General features: G+C 36.8%; 1 protein-coding gene across 1 annotated transcript in view; it reads right to left on the bottom strand.

The window, feature by feature from the left end:
- Positions 1-180: 180 nt before the first annotated feature.
- LOC103260218 (alcohol dehydrogenase class 4 mu/sigma chain) overlaps positions 181-13,964 on the bottom strand; it is a 16,616-nt gene continuing 2,832 nt past the window's right edge. The window contains exons 2-9 of the mRNA XM_008057862.1: positions 11,264-11,365; positions 10,231-10,369; positions 9,820-9,907; positions 9,506-9,722; positions 5,612-5,872; positions 4,061-4,196; positions 2,250-2,388; positions 181-315 (exon numbers count right to left, since the gene is read on the bottom strand). Of these exons, the coding sequence (XP_008056053.1) occupies positions 291-315; positions 2,250-2,388; positions 4,061-4,196; positions 5,612-5,872; positions 9,506-9,722; positions 9,820-9,907; positions 10,231-10,369; positions 11,264-11,365 (1,107 nt within the window). The 3' untranslated portion in view covers positions 181-290. The remainder of the gene's footprint in view (positions 316-2,249; positions 2,389-4,060; positions 4,197-5,611; positions 5,873-9,505; positions 9,723-9,819; positions 9,908-10,230; positions 10,370-11,263; positions 11,366-13,964) is intronic.

The following is a 13,964-nucleotide window of genomic DNA, read 5'->3' as shown; positions in this document are numbered from 1 at the left end:
AAAAAAAAAAAAAAAAAAAGAAATCCAAAAATATATAGTTACAACTTTAGAAACGATAATTAAAATTTTTGACATTGCTATTAAGCCTTCTGCTAATTCTTAGATGCTGATAAGATTCTACCACATTTATAAAGGTTTACAAACCTTCATAAAAGTTCTATATCTTTATCTATCAAATCTTCTACTTCTGCTTATATTTGTGAGACAGATTGTGACCTCAAAAGAGGGAATTGCAAAAAGGGAGACTCCAGGTCACATCACACAACACAGACCTCCTGCCGCTTGTGATCTCAAAACGTCAGGATAGTTCGGATGCTGAAATGTAAAATGAGAGTTTTTAGTTATTTGTTTTCATATCTTTCAAACAAGAATAAACAGTTCCTATGTGTTATAGAAACTTCAAGTAAATTCAGCTATTGGAAATCCTTTAGGCTTGACGTCCTCACCAATTCATTTCCTTTATTTGCATCTCTGATTAAGGATTCCTGAGCTGATTCTAGAAGCATCAGTATAATTGCAATAGGTCGACAAGAGGAAAGGGGTTTTCAGGCAGGAGAGGAAGCATGAGTGAGCTTAGGAAGGAATGGATTGGAAGAGTAATCCAGTGTGCTTAGACTTCTTGGTGTACAAGAGATCCTACAAGTAGATGAGAAGCTGATACTCATAGTGTGGGTGCTAAATCTTTAGTTGTTGAATGACCAGATAAACTAATACATGAAAATTGGTTTTTGGTTCAATAATACAGGCTTTTGAAACCATGCTGAGGCACTGACATTTTAAGATAACTTGAGCTTGTCAGCTTAGGGAAGGACTGAATAGAATGGTAAAATACAAAAGACAAGAAACCTGTTACCACACTATGATGATTAGACCAAGCTAAAGCAACAATCATGGACTGTGAGATGAGGGATGCCAGAGAAGAAACCAGAGGTTGCATCATCAGGGCTTAGCATCAGGCTGTATTTGTGAGCATGAGTGGAAAAGAAGTCAGACATGACTTCTCTTCTGTGAAATAGGAATAAGTGACATATAATTTGATGAGACAAAATGTACTGGTGGGACAATTATTTTGAGTGAAATTCAAATGGAGCTGTGCAAGAAGTAAATGGAAATTTAAAAGCTTTGGTTTGCAAGTGTCAAGTTGGAAGTCACTGCATTAAGGTGATATTTAATGAAAAATTCCTGAGAGCAGAGCTTATGGGTTTTTTATTTGTTTTTCATGTTTCTAGTAATTATTTTTCAATACCAATTACTTTCAAGACTAATATGAAGCTATTAGTTTTGCTTATCTGAATAAAGGAGTGTTGAGTGGTTCTGACAGTTTTTCTGACAGACACCCATTGTTTACTTGCTCAAAAATAATTTAAATGTATGTTCATAATATGATGATCTCATAAGCTAGACAAGATGTAGAAAAAAGACACAACATTGAAAAAGTACTCAGTTGAAAAATTAGCAAAAAAAAATTTGGATGTCAGATTAATGTATAGTTTCTTTTACTAATAAAACCCAAATCCTTGGTACAGAGTAATGCTCAATAAATATTTACAGGACCAATGAACAGAATGCCATTTCATCTTGTGGACAGGCTCTTTGCTGTTCCAGAGTTCCATGAGGTAGATGTTGCAGTTAAAAGTCATGTGAATTCTTCATGCTTGACCTCTGCCCTTGCTTAACCCTCAGAAGCAAGAAGGGTATGACCAGAATACTCCTGATTACTCGGAGTTTGCCACGCTCTGCCAGAGAAGTTTGGCATGTTATGAAAAAAGCACAGACTTTGCACTGAGCTTGCATCCTGGCACTGCCCCTAAAAGGTCTGATAAGTTATTTATTTGCCTCTCACAACTTCAGTTTCTTCATCTGAAAATGATAAGAATAATACCTGACCACAGGGATCAGAAGAATGCACATTTGAAAAAACATTTTGAAAACTATTAAACAAGAAAATTTTGTAGCATTACTTGAAAAAACTAGCAGCTCTATGGTGAAATTAAAATAGCCAAGATGAAATCAATCAGGTATGAAAAAACAAAGTCCAGAAGGTTTTTAAAAATTGGTTAATAGAGGGCAATGGCATACTAATTCTATGAAAAGAAGTAATCAGCTATATCAATCTGGCTAGATTAAATAATCAGAAATAAAATATGAAGAAAACAGAAGCTTTATAAGTTTTAACTTTTATAAGTAGCATGTGGAAAAGAGATAAGATTATTATAACCTCCTCCCCACAAAAAAACCACACTAGATACCTTTGCCCTGAATAGAGCAGTTCAAATCCTTCATTGATTTTTTTAAACGGTAAAACATGAGTTATCAACTGGTCCAGGTCAAATTTCTTTGCCAGGAAATCAGTTACCAGTTTTGGGACTTCGTCCCTGCTTTTCCAACCTGTAAATAAGCACATATTTTCTCTTTAGATTTTACTACATAATCTTTAACATTTGTATCTTACATTTGTTTCTTCTCTCTCCTGCATTATGACCTTTCCATATATTGGATTATTCGAGCAGAATACAAATAAGTTTTATTTCTCTCATCTTAAGAAACAAAGGCCAACAAAAAACCTTTTTTGACCCCCACATCTTCTTCCAGCCACCCCATATCTCTGCTCCTATTACAGAAAAACTTTTTTACTATATGGAAATAATTGTCTTCAACTCACTGTTTCTGGTTCCAGGTCCTTTCCTCTCATTGTCCCCTGAGTCCATTCCACTTAGGCTCTTGCCCTAGCACTCTGCTTAACAGCTCTTATCAAGGTCATCCTTGACCTCCATTTTGAACAGACAAGGGTCCATCCTCAGTCCTGGTCTTACATGAACTATTTAAGTGGATTTGATACAACTGTTGGCTCCCTTTTTTTCAACATTGTTCACTTGGTTTCTAGATTCTATATCATTGTTGTTCTCCTTCTTCACTTGCTACTCTTCCCAGAGATCTGTGCTAGGTCTTCCATATTTCCCAGAACTCTAACTCTATGTGTCCTAGAGCTTGGTCCTTGGACCTTTTCTCCTCTTTATCTACATTGACTTATAGGGGGATCTCCTCTGGTCTCATGGCTTTCAATAAACTCTGCTTAAAACACTTAGGTCTCTGTCTCCATGCTAGACCTCTACCTGAACTACAGACTCATATATTGGATTGTCTACCTGACGTGTCTATTCAGATGTCTGATGGGCATTCTGGTATAACCAGCCCCAAACCATTCCTGATTTCTACATCTTCTACCCTAGCCCCCAGTCTGTTTCTCTTACAGTCTTCTGTCTCAATAAATGACAATGATTCTATCAATCCTGTTGTTTAGGTCCAAAAGCTGAGAGTATCACTTGGGCTCATGAAATGACCTACCTACTATCCCAGTTTCAGTTGCTAGCTCAGTTCCATGTTACAATCTTTAAAATATACCCAGGATCCGCTTCTTACCAGCACCATCACTTCTCCAAGCCACCATCATCTCTCTCCTGCATTTAATAGTTCCTTTCACAGTCTCCCTGCCTATGTCCTTTGCCCCCATATAGAATATTTCCCACAGAGCATACAGAAAGAGGACTCAGGTAAAATGGACATCAGATCAGGTCACACCTTCCTCAGAAGCCCCTATGGCTTTCTTCCCCATTCAGAATAAAATTCTAAAACCTTGCAATGATCAAAGAGCCCCATATGATCCGGCCCTCTGACCTCAGCAGCTACTATTATTCTGTCTTCATCCTGCTGTAGCCATACTAGCCTCCTCTCTGATCTCACTGCTCTTGCCAACACTCTTCTGCATTTACCCTGCCTCCTCCCTGAAATATTCTTTCCCCAGATTTCTGAATAACTCATTTCCCTTACATTTTTGCTCAAACATTACCTTATCAAGGAAGCCTCCCCTGAACTTTATAAAACAGTGTTCCCCTCCCCTTCACCCAGTCCTCTTGCACTACCCATTGCCCTTCCTCTATGTTTCCTTTGCACTTGTCACCATATGGTGTTCTTTGCACTTATGTATTGTCAGTCTGTCTACACTAGAATGAGAGAACTCTCATATTTCCTGAGAGTAGGGACTTGGGATGTTTTGCCTCACCTCCAAAAACACATCCCTTCCAGGTGCGTCCTGTAAAGAGCAGCATCGGGTCATAGGTGAGCATCTTGGCTGATGGAGGTGCTCCAACCACCACACTGGTCCCATAGTTCATGTGGCAGGATGCCAGGGCATCGATCTGAGTTTAAAATAAGGGGCATTATTTGCGTCTTATGTCTCTTACAGTATCACATGGGCTCATAAATGACCTACCTACTGTCCCAGTTTCCGTTGTTAGCTCAGTTCCAAGTTACAAAATTAAATTAAGCTGTCTTTTGTTTTTTTTACATGCTTTTATAAATTCCAATGCAACATTAGTTTTTAATTAAACTCCTATACACTTTTGCCCTTTGAGGCAGAAAGAAGTAATTTATGTGGTCAGTGTTTGTGACATTTTCAGTGTGCCACGGACTAAAACACTGGGGAAATTCTTGTGATATTTTCTTAACAATATTACCAATTCAGATACATTAAGAAGTCATTTGAGCTAAACTAACTTGAATTAAGTATATCAAATTGATTAGCATAGCTTTCTTTAAAAATTTAGTTTAAAAATTAAAATACTAAAATGTGAGACAAAAGATTCCCTTTTCTGGGACTAATTCCACATTTTCTGGTCGTTAGCCCATCCAGTTACTAACTAGTCATTTTTTTGAAATCTTGCTAGATTGTAGCAACAGATGATAACATTTTTTCAGAGACCCATGTTCATTCAAATATCATCTGGAAATCAATAGGCCCAAATCATCTATCCAATATTGCATAGGGCTCCATAAACATAAATCCAGAATGCTATTTGTTGATATGGAATAATTCTAAGTGATTCACTAGGAAAGGGGTATGGTAGCAATGATAAGTTAAAGACTCTTATTCCTAAATTATCAAAAGCATAAAAAGTGAATTTAATCTACTATTTAATCCTGAGCAAGATTGGCTTTGTCCTATTTTTCCAAGTCTCCTTACCCTACCCCCAGGCTCAGGGTTTTCTGATTCCAGGAGCCCTAGACCTATTTCACAGGCCTAAATTGGGCCTAGTGCTGCTGACTGCCACAAAAGAGATGTGTTTAGAAAGTTGAAGGCTCATATTTTAAGGGAATTTACATGGGAGGAAATAAAACTCAGGTGTAAAGAGTGAGAAGTTGAATAGATATGGATTTGGGGGAAGAGACTGCAATATTTGGAATAATCCCTTTCCCCTGAATCTCTCCCTCATCTATCCTCAGGGAGTCTCTTGGTTCAAGAGATGGAATCATATTTGCCAAGAAATCCACATATATAAGGAATATAATACTTTAAAAATTATTTAGAATAGTTAACTACCTTGCTCTCTAGTCACTTAGAAGCAGTAGGATGTGATACTTATTACCTGGGTCAGAAAGATCTGCTTTTAAGCTTTGGATTTTTTTAAACAAAATTGCCATGTGATTAGCAGTTTTTGCTTAAGCAACAGATATTTCTATAGGTGATTATCAAAAGAGTTATGGGAAATGAATTTCACCTTGTGTGCATCTAATAGCTTAGGTATTTTGTGGTTTCCCAAATTTTGGCTCTTACCATGGTGTCAAGACGCCCAATAACTTCAAAGCTGTACCCAACAGTGTTGCCCGTCATTTCTGACAACACCTCACTGATGGGCTTTGTATAGTCCTTGGGGCTGATGCAGTCAGTGGCACCTACAGCCATGGCTTTCTCAAATTTGTCTTTGTTGAGGTCAATCCCAATGATCCTCGATGCACCAGCTGATTTACAACCCATGATGACTGATAGGCCAACTCCTCCCAGACCAAAGACAACGCAAGTGGAACCGGGTTTGACCTGTGGAGAGAAATGTTCCCACACATGTTAGTGGTAGGGTCAAACAGTGAAGCCTACAGTGAAAGCCTCTGATAGGAACAAAAAATTCAGAGGATTGCTGATGTCAGCTAGGACAGGATGACTCATTCTGATTTTACTGTCACAAAGAGGACTAGAAACAGTGCAAGGTCTGAGGAGAGAAAAGGAGTTATTTGCCAACACAAAAACAGCATTTGCTAGATAAATAAAAATCTTTCATAAAAAGTTACATCATTCAGGCCTTTGTTGTGGGAGTCTTGCAGCCTTCTTGGCCACCACTCACACTCATCTAACCTCAGAGCAGTATGAAATAAACACTAAGATCCCTATAATCTCTCCTCTACAAAGTCATGCTAAATCTGTTTTGAGTTTGGTCTAGCATTTTCCAAATAACCATAACTTTGAGCCATTTGTAAATAAATTTGTTTTTCATTAAAGTCCAATCTCCACGTTGCAGTTAGATGATCCTGGAAGGAAAGGTAATCAAATCAGTTTTTTACCCTATAATGTGCTATATGAAAGAGAGTTCTAGCTAAAAGTCATTTTTCTGCCTGAAGAAACTCAATCCAGTTTTACAGCAGGTAGCAGGGAGAGCTGAACACAGGGAAATCCATGAAATGGGTATGATCCTTATTTTGAGAGTTTCTTTCCTTTTGTTGATGTAAAAGTTTATGTGTGAGTTTTTGAATCCTCATAGCAATCTTTAAATCTAAGGGGAGGGTGGTCTTGAGAGACTCCTAGTATATCCCCATAGTAAAAAGTTTGGCCTATTTTTACATAGGCAGACACAAAAATGTATGTTCATTAAAATGATTTCTCTTAAGATAGAACTTGCAGTAAAATATCGTATTCAAAACTGGCAAATGCCTTGGTAAATAGAATATTAACCGAGTACTAATATGGTGCCAATACATCAAGTACAGTTATAAAATTACAAATAATGATGTAAAACTATATCAAGTGCCCCATTTTACCGCTACATAGGCAGCAAATTTCTTAGTGGAAAGTCTTAAGGAGACCCTGGGAAGAAATGTTCCATCTCCAAGGTTTTACCAAGAAAATCTAGAATCAAGTGGAAATTAACAAAATGCTACTGGTAGGTGCATGCATACTAATGTTACACATTCATAAATCTCAGAATCCCTGTCTAGGATAAATAATTCTACTTCAATACCTATATGTATGTTGTCTAGTACGCCCTCATCTTTTTATCCTTCCATGTATTTAGCTATTTTTTTATTCATTCATACTTTTTTCAATATTTATTAAGCTACTATTACAACAAGGCTCCTTGCTGAATAATGCAGTAAATGAAGGAGACTTTGTTCAGGCCTTCATGGAACTTACAGCATAATGAGGAAGATTAAAGATATAATGAGAATTTGAGATTTGAGACACACACTATAAATGAAGCAATCATTTTTTTTCTTGAATAAATGGAAGGAGTAGTTGCTTGGAAGGAATGAAAATGTTTTTAAAAATTAAAAAAAAAAAAACTTCATCTTTAAACAGTAATGTTAAGGAGTCAACCACTTGAGGGCAGGGTGAATGAGTATTCCAGACAATTGGAACAGCATGTATAAATGCCTTCAGAAGGAAAGAGCTTAGCAGGCTCAAAGATCTCAGAAAAGGCAAGTATGGCTGGATCATAGTGGGTGAGATGAAATGGTTCCAAGTATGGGAAGCTACAAACAAATCTTAGGCAAAGAAGCAGTGTGGGCTACTTTTTATTTATTTATTTATTTATTTATTTATTTGTTTATTGAGTTGGAGTCTCACTACCTCAGACTTCCAAGTAGCTGGAACTTTAGGTGCCATGCTCAGCTAATTTTTTTAATTATCGTAGAGATGAGGTCTCGCCAAATTCCCAGACTGGTCTCAAATTCCTGGGCTCTGGCAATCCTCTCATTTTGGCCTCTCAAAGTGCTGGTATTACAGGTTTGAGCCACTGTACTGTGCCCAGTCTTACTTTATGCTTTATAAAGACTACTCTGACTTGAAAATGAACAATTATTGAAGATGGTCAAGAAGAGCAGTGAGGGAGTCAATGGCATGGTTCCAGTCAAGCTGTGATGGTGGAATGAGCTGGAAAAGATGGAAAGATTGAAAGTGTTCCTCACAGGAATGTCTGCAGAACCTGTTGTTGGATTGGATATGAGGTGATGAAGAGGGAAGACCAAGGGCTAAGAAAATTGGAGTAGGGGTAAATATGTTTGGGGGGCAGACAGAAAGAAAATTAGGAATTTAGTTTTATACACGTAAAGTTTGAGATATTTATAAGGCATCAAACTGGAGATGTCAGGTAGAGAGTTGAGTTAAAATAACTGGGGCTCAGAGGGAGTCTGAGATATAAATTTGAAATTATGAATATATTGATAGTTTTTTAAGACTTTGGAGATGGATAAGACCACCATGTATGGGCATTATTTGGATTGCTTGCAGGAATGATTTTACTATTCATGAATTGTGTGTTACTCCACTTACTTCTTTTATTCAAAAATGGTAACCAAAATTGAGTCCAAATAACTCTTAAAACTCATTTAAGTTTTTGTATTATATATTAGCTATTAGTGATTGAATCGTGTCCCCTTCAAAATTAATATGTTGAAACCTTAACCTCTATTTCCTCAGACTTTGCCCTTATTTGGAGACTTTGCTCTTATTTGGTCTTGCAGCAGTAACTAAGTTAAAATGGGCTTTATAATTGTTGTCTTAATAAAAAGGGGAAATTTGTACATGAAGACACGCATAGAAGGGAGATGATGTGAAAAGACAAAGGGAGAAGATGGCCATCTACAAGCCAAGTAGAAAGACCTGGAACAGATCTTTCCTTCACAGCCCTCAGAACAAACCAACTCTGCTGACACCTTGATTTTGAACTTTTGGTTTCCTGAACCATGAAAACAAGAAATTTCTGTTGGTTAAGTCACCCAGTCTGGGGTACTTACTACAGCAGCTTTAGCAAACTACTGCACAAACACTGACAGTTATTTGTGAAATAAAAAAGATTAATTTTACTTTTAATTATTTTATTGATTGATTGATTGATTGAGTCAGGGTCTCACTCTGTTGCCCACGCTGGAGTGCAGTGTCATGAACACAGTTCATTGTAGCCTTGACCTCCTCGGCTCAGGTGAGCCTTCTGCCTCAGCCCTCCAGGTAGCTAAGACTACAGGTGTGCACCAGCACACCCATCTAATTTTTTTTTGTTGATATTTTGTAGAGACAAGATCTCACTATGTTACCTAGACTGGCCTAAAACTTCTGGGCTCAAGTAATCCTCTCACCTTGGCCTCCCAAACTGCTAGGATTACAGGTGTGAGCCATCACACCTAGCCAAAAGATTACTTTTAGATGCAAATCTAAATTTTCAAAATTAAATCTGAAGAAGATATGAGGAAACAAAAATTTGTTCTAGAAATTTTGTTCTATTTGTTTAGAAATAAAATTTTCAATCTGAAATTTTTTATGATTCTTTCCATTGATTTAGCATTGTGTAGAAACAGCCTGAATATGAGATATATTTTCAAAAAGTTTTTTCAAAAATCTTCAGGATTCCAAGAAAATCATTTTAAAGAGAAAGGAAGAAAGAAACTAGCCCACCCTGTTTCTTACCTTGCCAGTTTTAATAGCAGCTCCATATCCAGTAGAAAATCCACAGCCAATTAAACAGACTTTCTCAGGAGGAGCTGAGTCATCAATCTTAGCCACGGAAGATTCATCCACCACTGTGTACTCAGTAAACGTGCTGGTGTTCATAAAGTGATAGACTGGTTTGCCCTTGCATGTAAATCTGGTGGTGCCATCAGCCAGTACTCCACGACCAGTAACACTATTGGTATATCAAATACATATATTAGTTAATTCAAGTTAAAAATTAGCATGGGAACAATTTAAATAACATTAGAATAAAAATGACTGAAACCTACTCGCTTCTGATGCAAAGATTTCCATCTGGATTACGGCAAGCATTGCATTCTCTACATTGTGGCAGAAAGAGAGGGATGACTTTGTCACCTAGAGGAAAAAATCATGATATAACGTGCTGTTCATTCACTTTAAAATATAAAATAACAAATATGAATTGAACCCAAATGACATGCAACACTTTTTTTAAAGTACTGCAAATTTTACAGTCACTGTAAGGTTTAGGTTGGCTTTGAAAAGGTTGAGATTTTGCCAAATTAAACATCACTTAGTACAATCCATTCTCCTTGTATCCTCTCTCTATTTCCCTATATCATGTTAAGGCTCTCTCTAATAATTCCTTGTGTGTGCTGTTTCCTTTAAAATATTAAAGCCTATTTATTTCAGGCTTATGACTTGACATCTGCTTATACCTGGCTTCACCGTGGTGACTCCTTCCCCAATGCTCTCTACAACTCCAGCTGCTTCGTGTCCCACAATCACTGGAAATTTAGACACCATTGCTCCTTTTATCACGTGGTCATCTGTGCGACAGATTCCCGTGGCCAAAATCTGTGTTCAAAGACAAGAACACTGCATCAACCAGCAAACTGGTCATTTTACAGTTGAGGGAATAGTTAAGTCTCTCTTGAAGAAAGTATCATTATTTATTCAATGTCACTGCCTTACATACTAGTGTTGACTCTTAGAAGATTCTGAGCCTAAAAGTAGCCATCAAATAAATTCGTCCTCTTCAAGAAACTTACAGTATTGCCACGTCGGGCCATAAGTTGAATCTTGGTGCCTTTTTTTGGTAAATTGTGCTCTTATAAGGGACCAAGAATGCAGATGTTACTATGTGATAACCCCAAAGTAGATTTTTTTAACTAGGCCTTCCTAGGACTCTCTTAATAAAGAGTAGAGAAAATGGCATGCAAGAAGGTAAATGCAAAGCAAAGTCTTACTGCTAGTGCAGTGCTCGAGTAACAGGAGAGGGCAAAGAAAGATTGGCGGCAATGTCTACCCAACAACTGGTATCCAAAGCAAAGTTTAGGCTCTGTCCAAAGGAATAGCGGGAAACACTCCAGGAAGTTGTTTCTCCAGCCACAAATGAGTTCCTCATTCTTTGTGGAAAGTAATCTCAATACAATCAATCTGACTCCCAGGAGGTTTTAAAAGTCGTTAGTCATGATTATTAGTCATTTTTAATCAGATACTATGTCAATAAAAATTCAACAAATGAAAACTTTAATAGAGCAGATTAGCACTTTTAAAAAAAATTGACAATGAACTCTTTAAATTAAATGACCAGATCTTTGAATATACAAGAACCAATAAGAGAATGAATACACCAAACTTGGGAGCCATCTCCTTATTAAAGAATCCAGCCTCACAACAGTGATATATACAATATAGATGTGATAACATTTTATTAATAGGCTCATGTACTCCAAGGCCTTATCTTACCTTAATGCGAACTTCTTTAACCTTTGGTGGGGCAACTTCTATTTCCTCAATAGAGAAGGGCTTCTTCAGTTCCCACAACACAGCTGCTTTGCATTTAATAACCTAAGAAATTGGCAAGTGTTATAATGGATCCTAGTTATTTCTTTAATACAGACTCCCTGAATAATATAAATGTGGACAGAAGAGCACATATAATACCCTAATTTTCTCAGAATGATTTTCATCAAATACTAGAATTGTAAGCCTTATTAGCCATCTTGTGTATTCCTTTGTTTGATGTATGAGAAATGCAGCCCAGAGAGACTAAATGATTGATCCATGGTCACAGCACGTGGGATGAAAGGCTGAACCCGATCTGAAATACATTCTTTCTAGTTCATTGTTTGTTTGTTTTGTATTTTGCTGGTGTTCTCATAATATTTCAATAAATTAGGTTCTTTTACTATAATTTCAAATGTAATAGACTAACACAATTGTCATCTGTGAAGCATTTATTCACAGAGGTCAAATTTATAAAACAGAAAATGCATACAAGAATTTAAGCCTGTATTCAGTTGCTGATGATGACATGTAGCAATGGTGCAGAAATTAGACAATTTGCACTCTATGAGACACAGGGACCCATGACCATAATGAAGTGTATCAACTGTGACAGTGAGTTCCTGGATGACTGAGTCTGTGCCTTTGCTTCTTTTTATCCCTTTTGCAAGTAGCCCGGTTTTTGTAGGTTTTGAGAGTTATGTAAGTTAAAGCTGCTTATCTTATAGAAGTGGGAATTAGTGTGGAGGCAGGCAACGACTGGCCTCCAGTCGTTTCACTGGTTTTGCTAGACTTGTTCAATTAAGAGGTTTTCTAAGTTTATTGAGTTCTGACAGAGAGAGAGAAAGAGAGAGAGAGAGAGAGAGAGAGAGAAAGAAGCTGTTTATACTGTTTATAACTTTCCACTCCCCAAATATGTTTAGGAGTCCTACAAAATATTTTAGTTAATTTGTTTAGATGCAAAATGAGTTGGCCTTCATCTTACCTCTCAGTGAATGCAACAGTCTTCCTTTAGATGATTAACAAGGAAAGAGATTAAATGCAAAGAAATTAAATGTGAGAAAGGATGTGCTGGAAATATATGGGTAGCTGGAAGCCATCAGTAACTCAATTTAATAGTTAAATTAAACTATTAATGTAACTTCCTTGCCAAGGAAAATGTTATGAGTCACAGTGTAATTTGGCCCAACCAGTGCTGAAGTTAGAAACCTCACGCCACATTCCCAAACAAATTCCAGGTAGATTCATTGTTAAGATTTATTTTTAAAATCAAACTATTTCTTCAATCAGTGAAGACAGTATCAGTCATATAGAGCATGGAGGAACTTTTATGTTTAAGAATGATAGAAAAATCACAAAGGAAACAGCTCCTAAGAATAAAAAACGTTATGTATTAAGACACAATAAGTAAATATTCCATACTGAAAGCAAGTAGTCCCAAGGAAAAACACTTAAAGCAAAAATGATAAAAGTTTCCATGTTTGATATATACAATGCTTAATCAAATACATAGGGAAAGCATTAAGACCTTCATTCCTGCCAGGTGCAGTGACTCATGCCTGTAATCCCAGCACTTTAGGAGGCAGAGGCAGGAGGATTGCCTGAGCTCAAGGGTTCGAGACTAGTCTGAGAAACATGGTTAGATCTCATCTCTACAATTAAAAAAACGAAAAAATTAGCCAGACATGGTGGCACACATCTGTAGTTCCAGTTACTTGGAAGGCTAAGGCAGAAAGTCCAGTAGGTCGAGGCTGTGGTAGCTGTGAGTGTGTCACTGCACTCCAGCCTGGGAGATAGAGTGAGATTTTGACTCAAAAAAAAAAAACAAAAAACTTCACTCCTGACACTTCTGCTCCTTTCTGCATACCATATTCATACCCCGGGATGGAAAATATAGATCACAGCATGTTTTTTCTTCTTGCTCATAAAAAGTATTTTTACAGAAATAATAATGAGATGCAATTCTGTCTATCAAGTCAATAGTGATTTTTTGCTTGATTAGCGCATAGAGTACTGTCAGAGGGATAGTAAAATGGGACATCTTATTCATCTCGACACCTTAGGAAAGTAATTTTCAGGGTACATAAAGATACTTGAGAATGTGTTGACATTTTCACCCTAAAATTCCATTTCTAAAGTCTACCTTACAGAAATGCTAACTTTATAGAAATCTTAATATATATTAGAAGTCATCACAGCACTATTTACAAGGGGAATATGTAAGCAATAATAGAGGAAAGATGAAATACATTATCGTAAATCTAGAAATTAAAATTAGGCATTTAAAAATACTTGCAATTGAGAAAATGTTTATGTTAAGATGAAGAAATAGGATTAGAATATTTGTATATTGTGTGAGTACAGCCACATTGAACATGGACAGAAAAATGAATAGAGGGAAAAACAACAAAAAAAATGAAATCAAGGGTAGTTTGGAGATGTAAGATTATGGTTAATTATTTTCCCTCATATTTTGTGATTTTTCAATTTTTCTAGAATGATTATTGTTATGTACTGAATTGTGTCTCCCCACAAATTCATATGTTGAAGTCCAAACCCCCAGTACCTCAGGAGGTGATTGTATTTATTTTTATTTTTTTTATTTGTTTTTTTTTTTGAGTTGGAGTCTCATTCTGTCACCCAGACTGGAGTGCAGTGGCCG

Source organism: Carlito syrichta, unplaced genomic scaffold (genome assembly GCF_000164805.1).
Source record: "Carlito syrichta isolate Samal-C Ts95f unplaced genomic scaffold, Tarsius_syrichta-2.0.1 Scaffold303144, whole genome shotgun sequence".
NCBI lineage: Eukaryota > Metazoa > Chordata > Mammalia > Primates > Tarsiidae > Carlito > Carlito syrichta.
The sequence above is the reverse complement of the archived record's forward strand: the minus strand, read 5'-3'. Positions and strand labels throughout refer to the sequence as shown.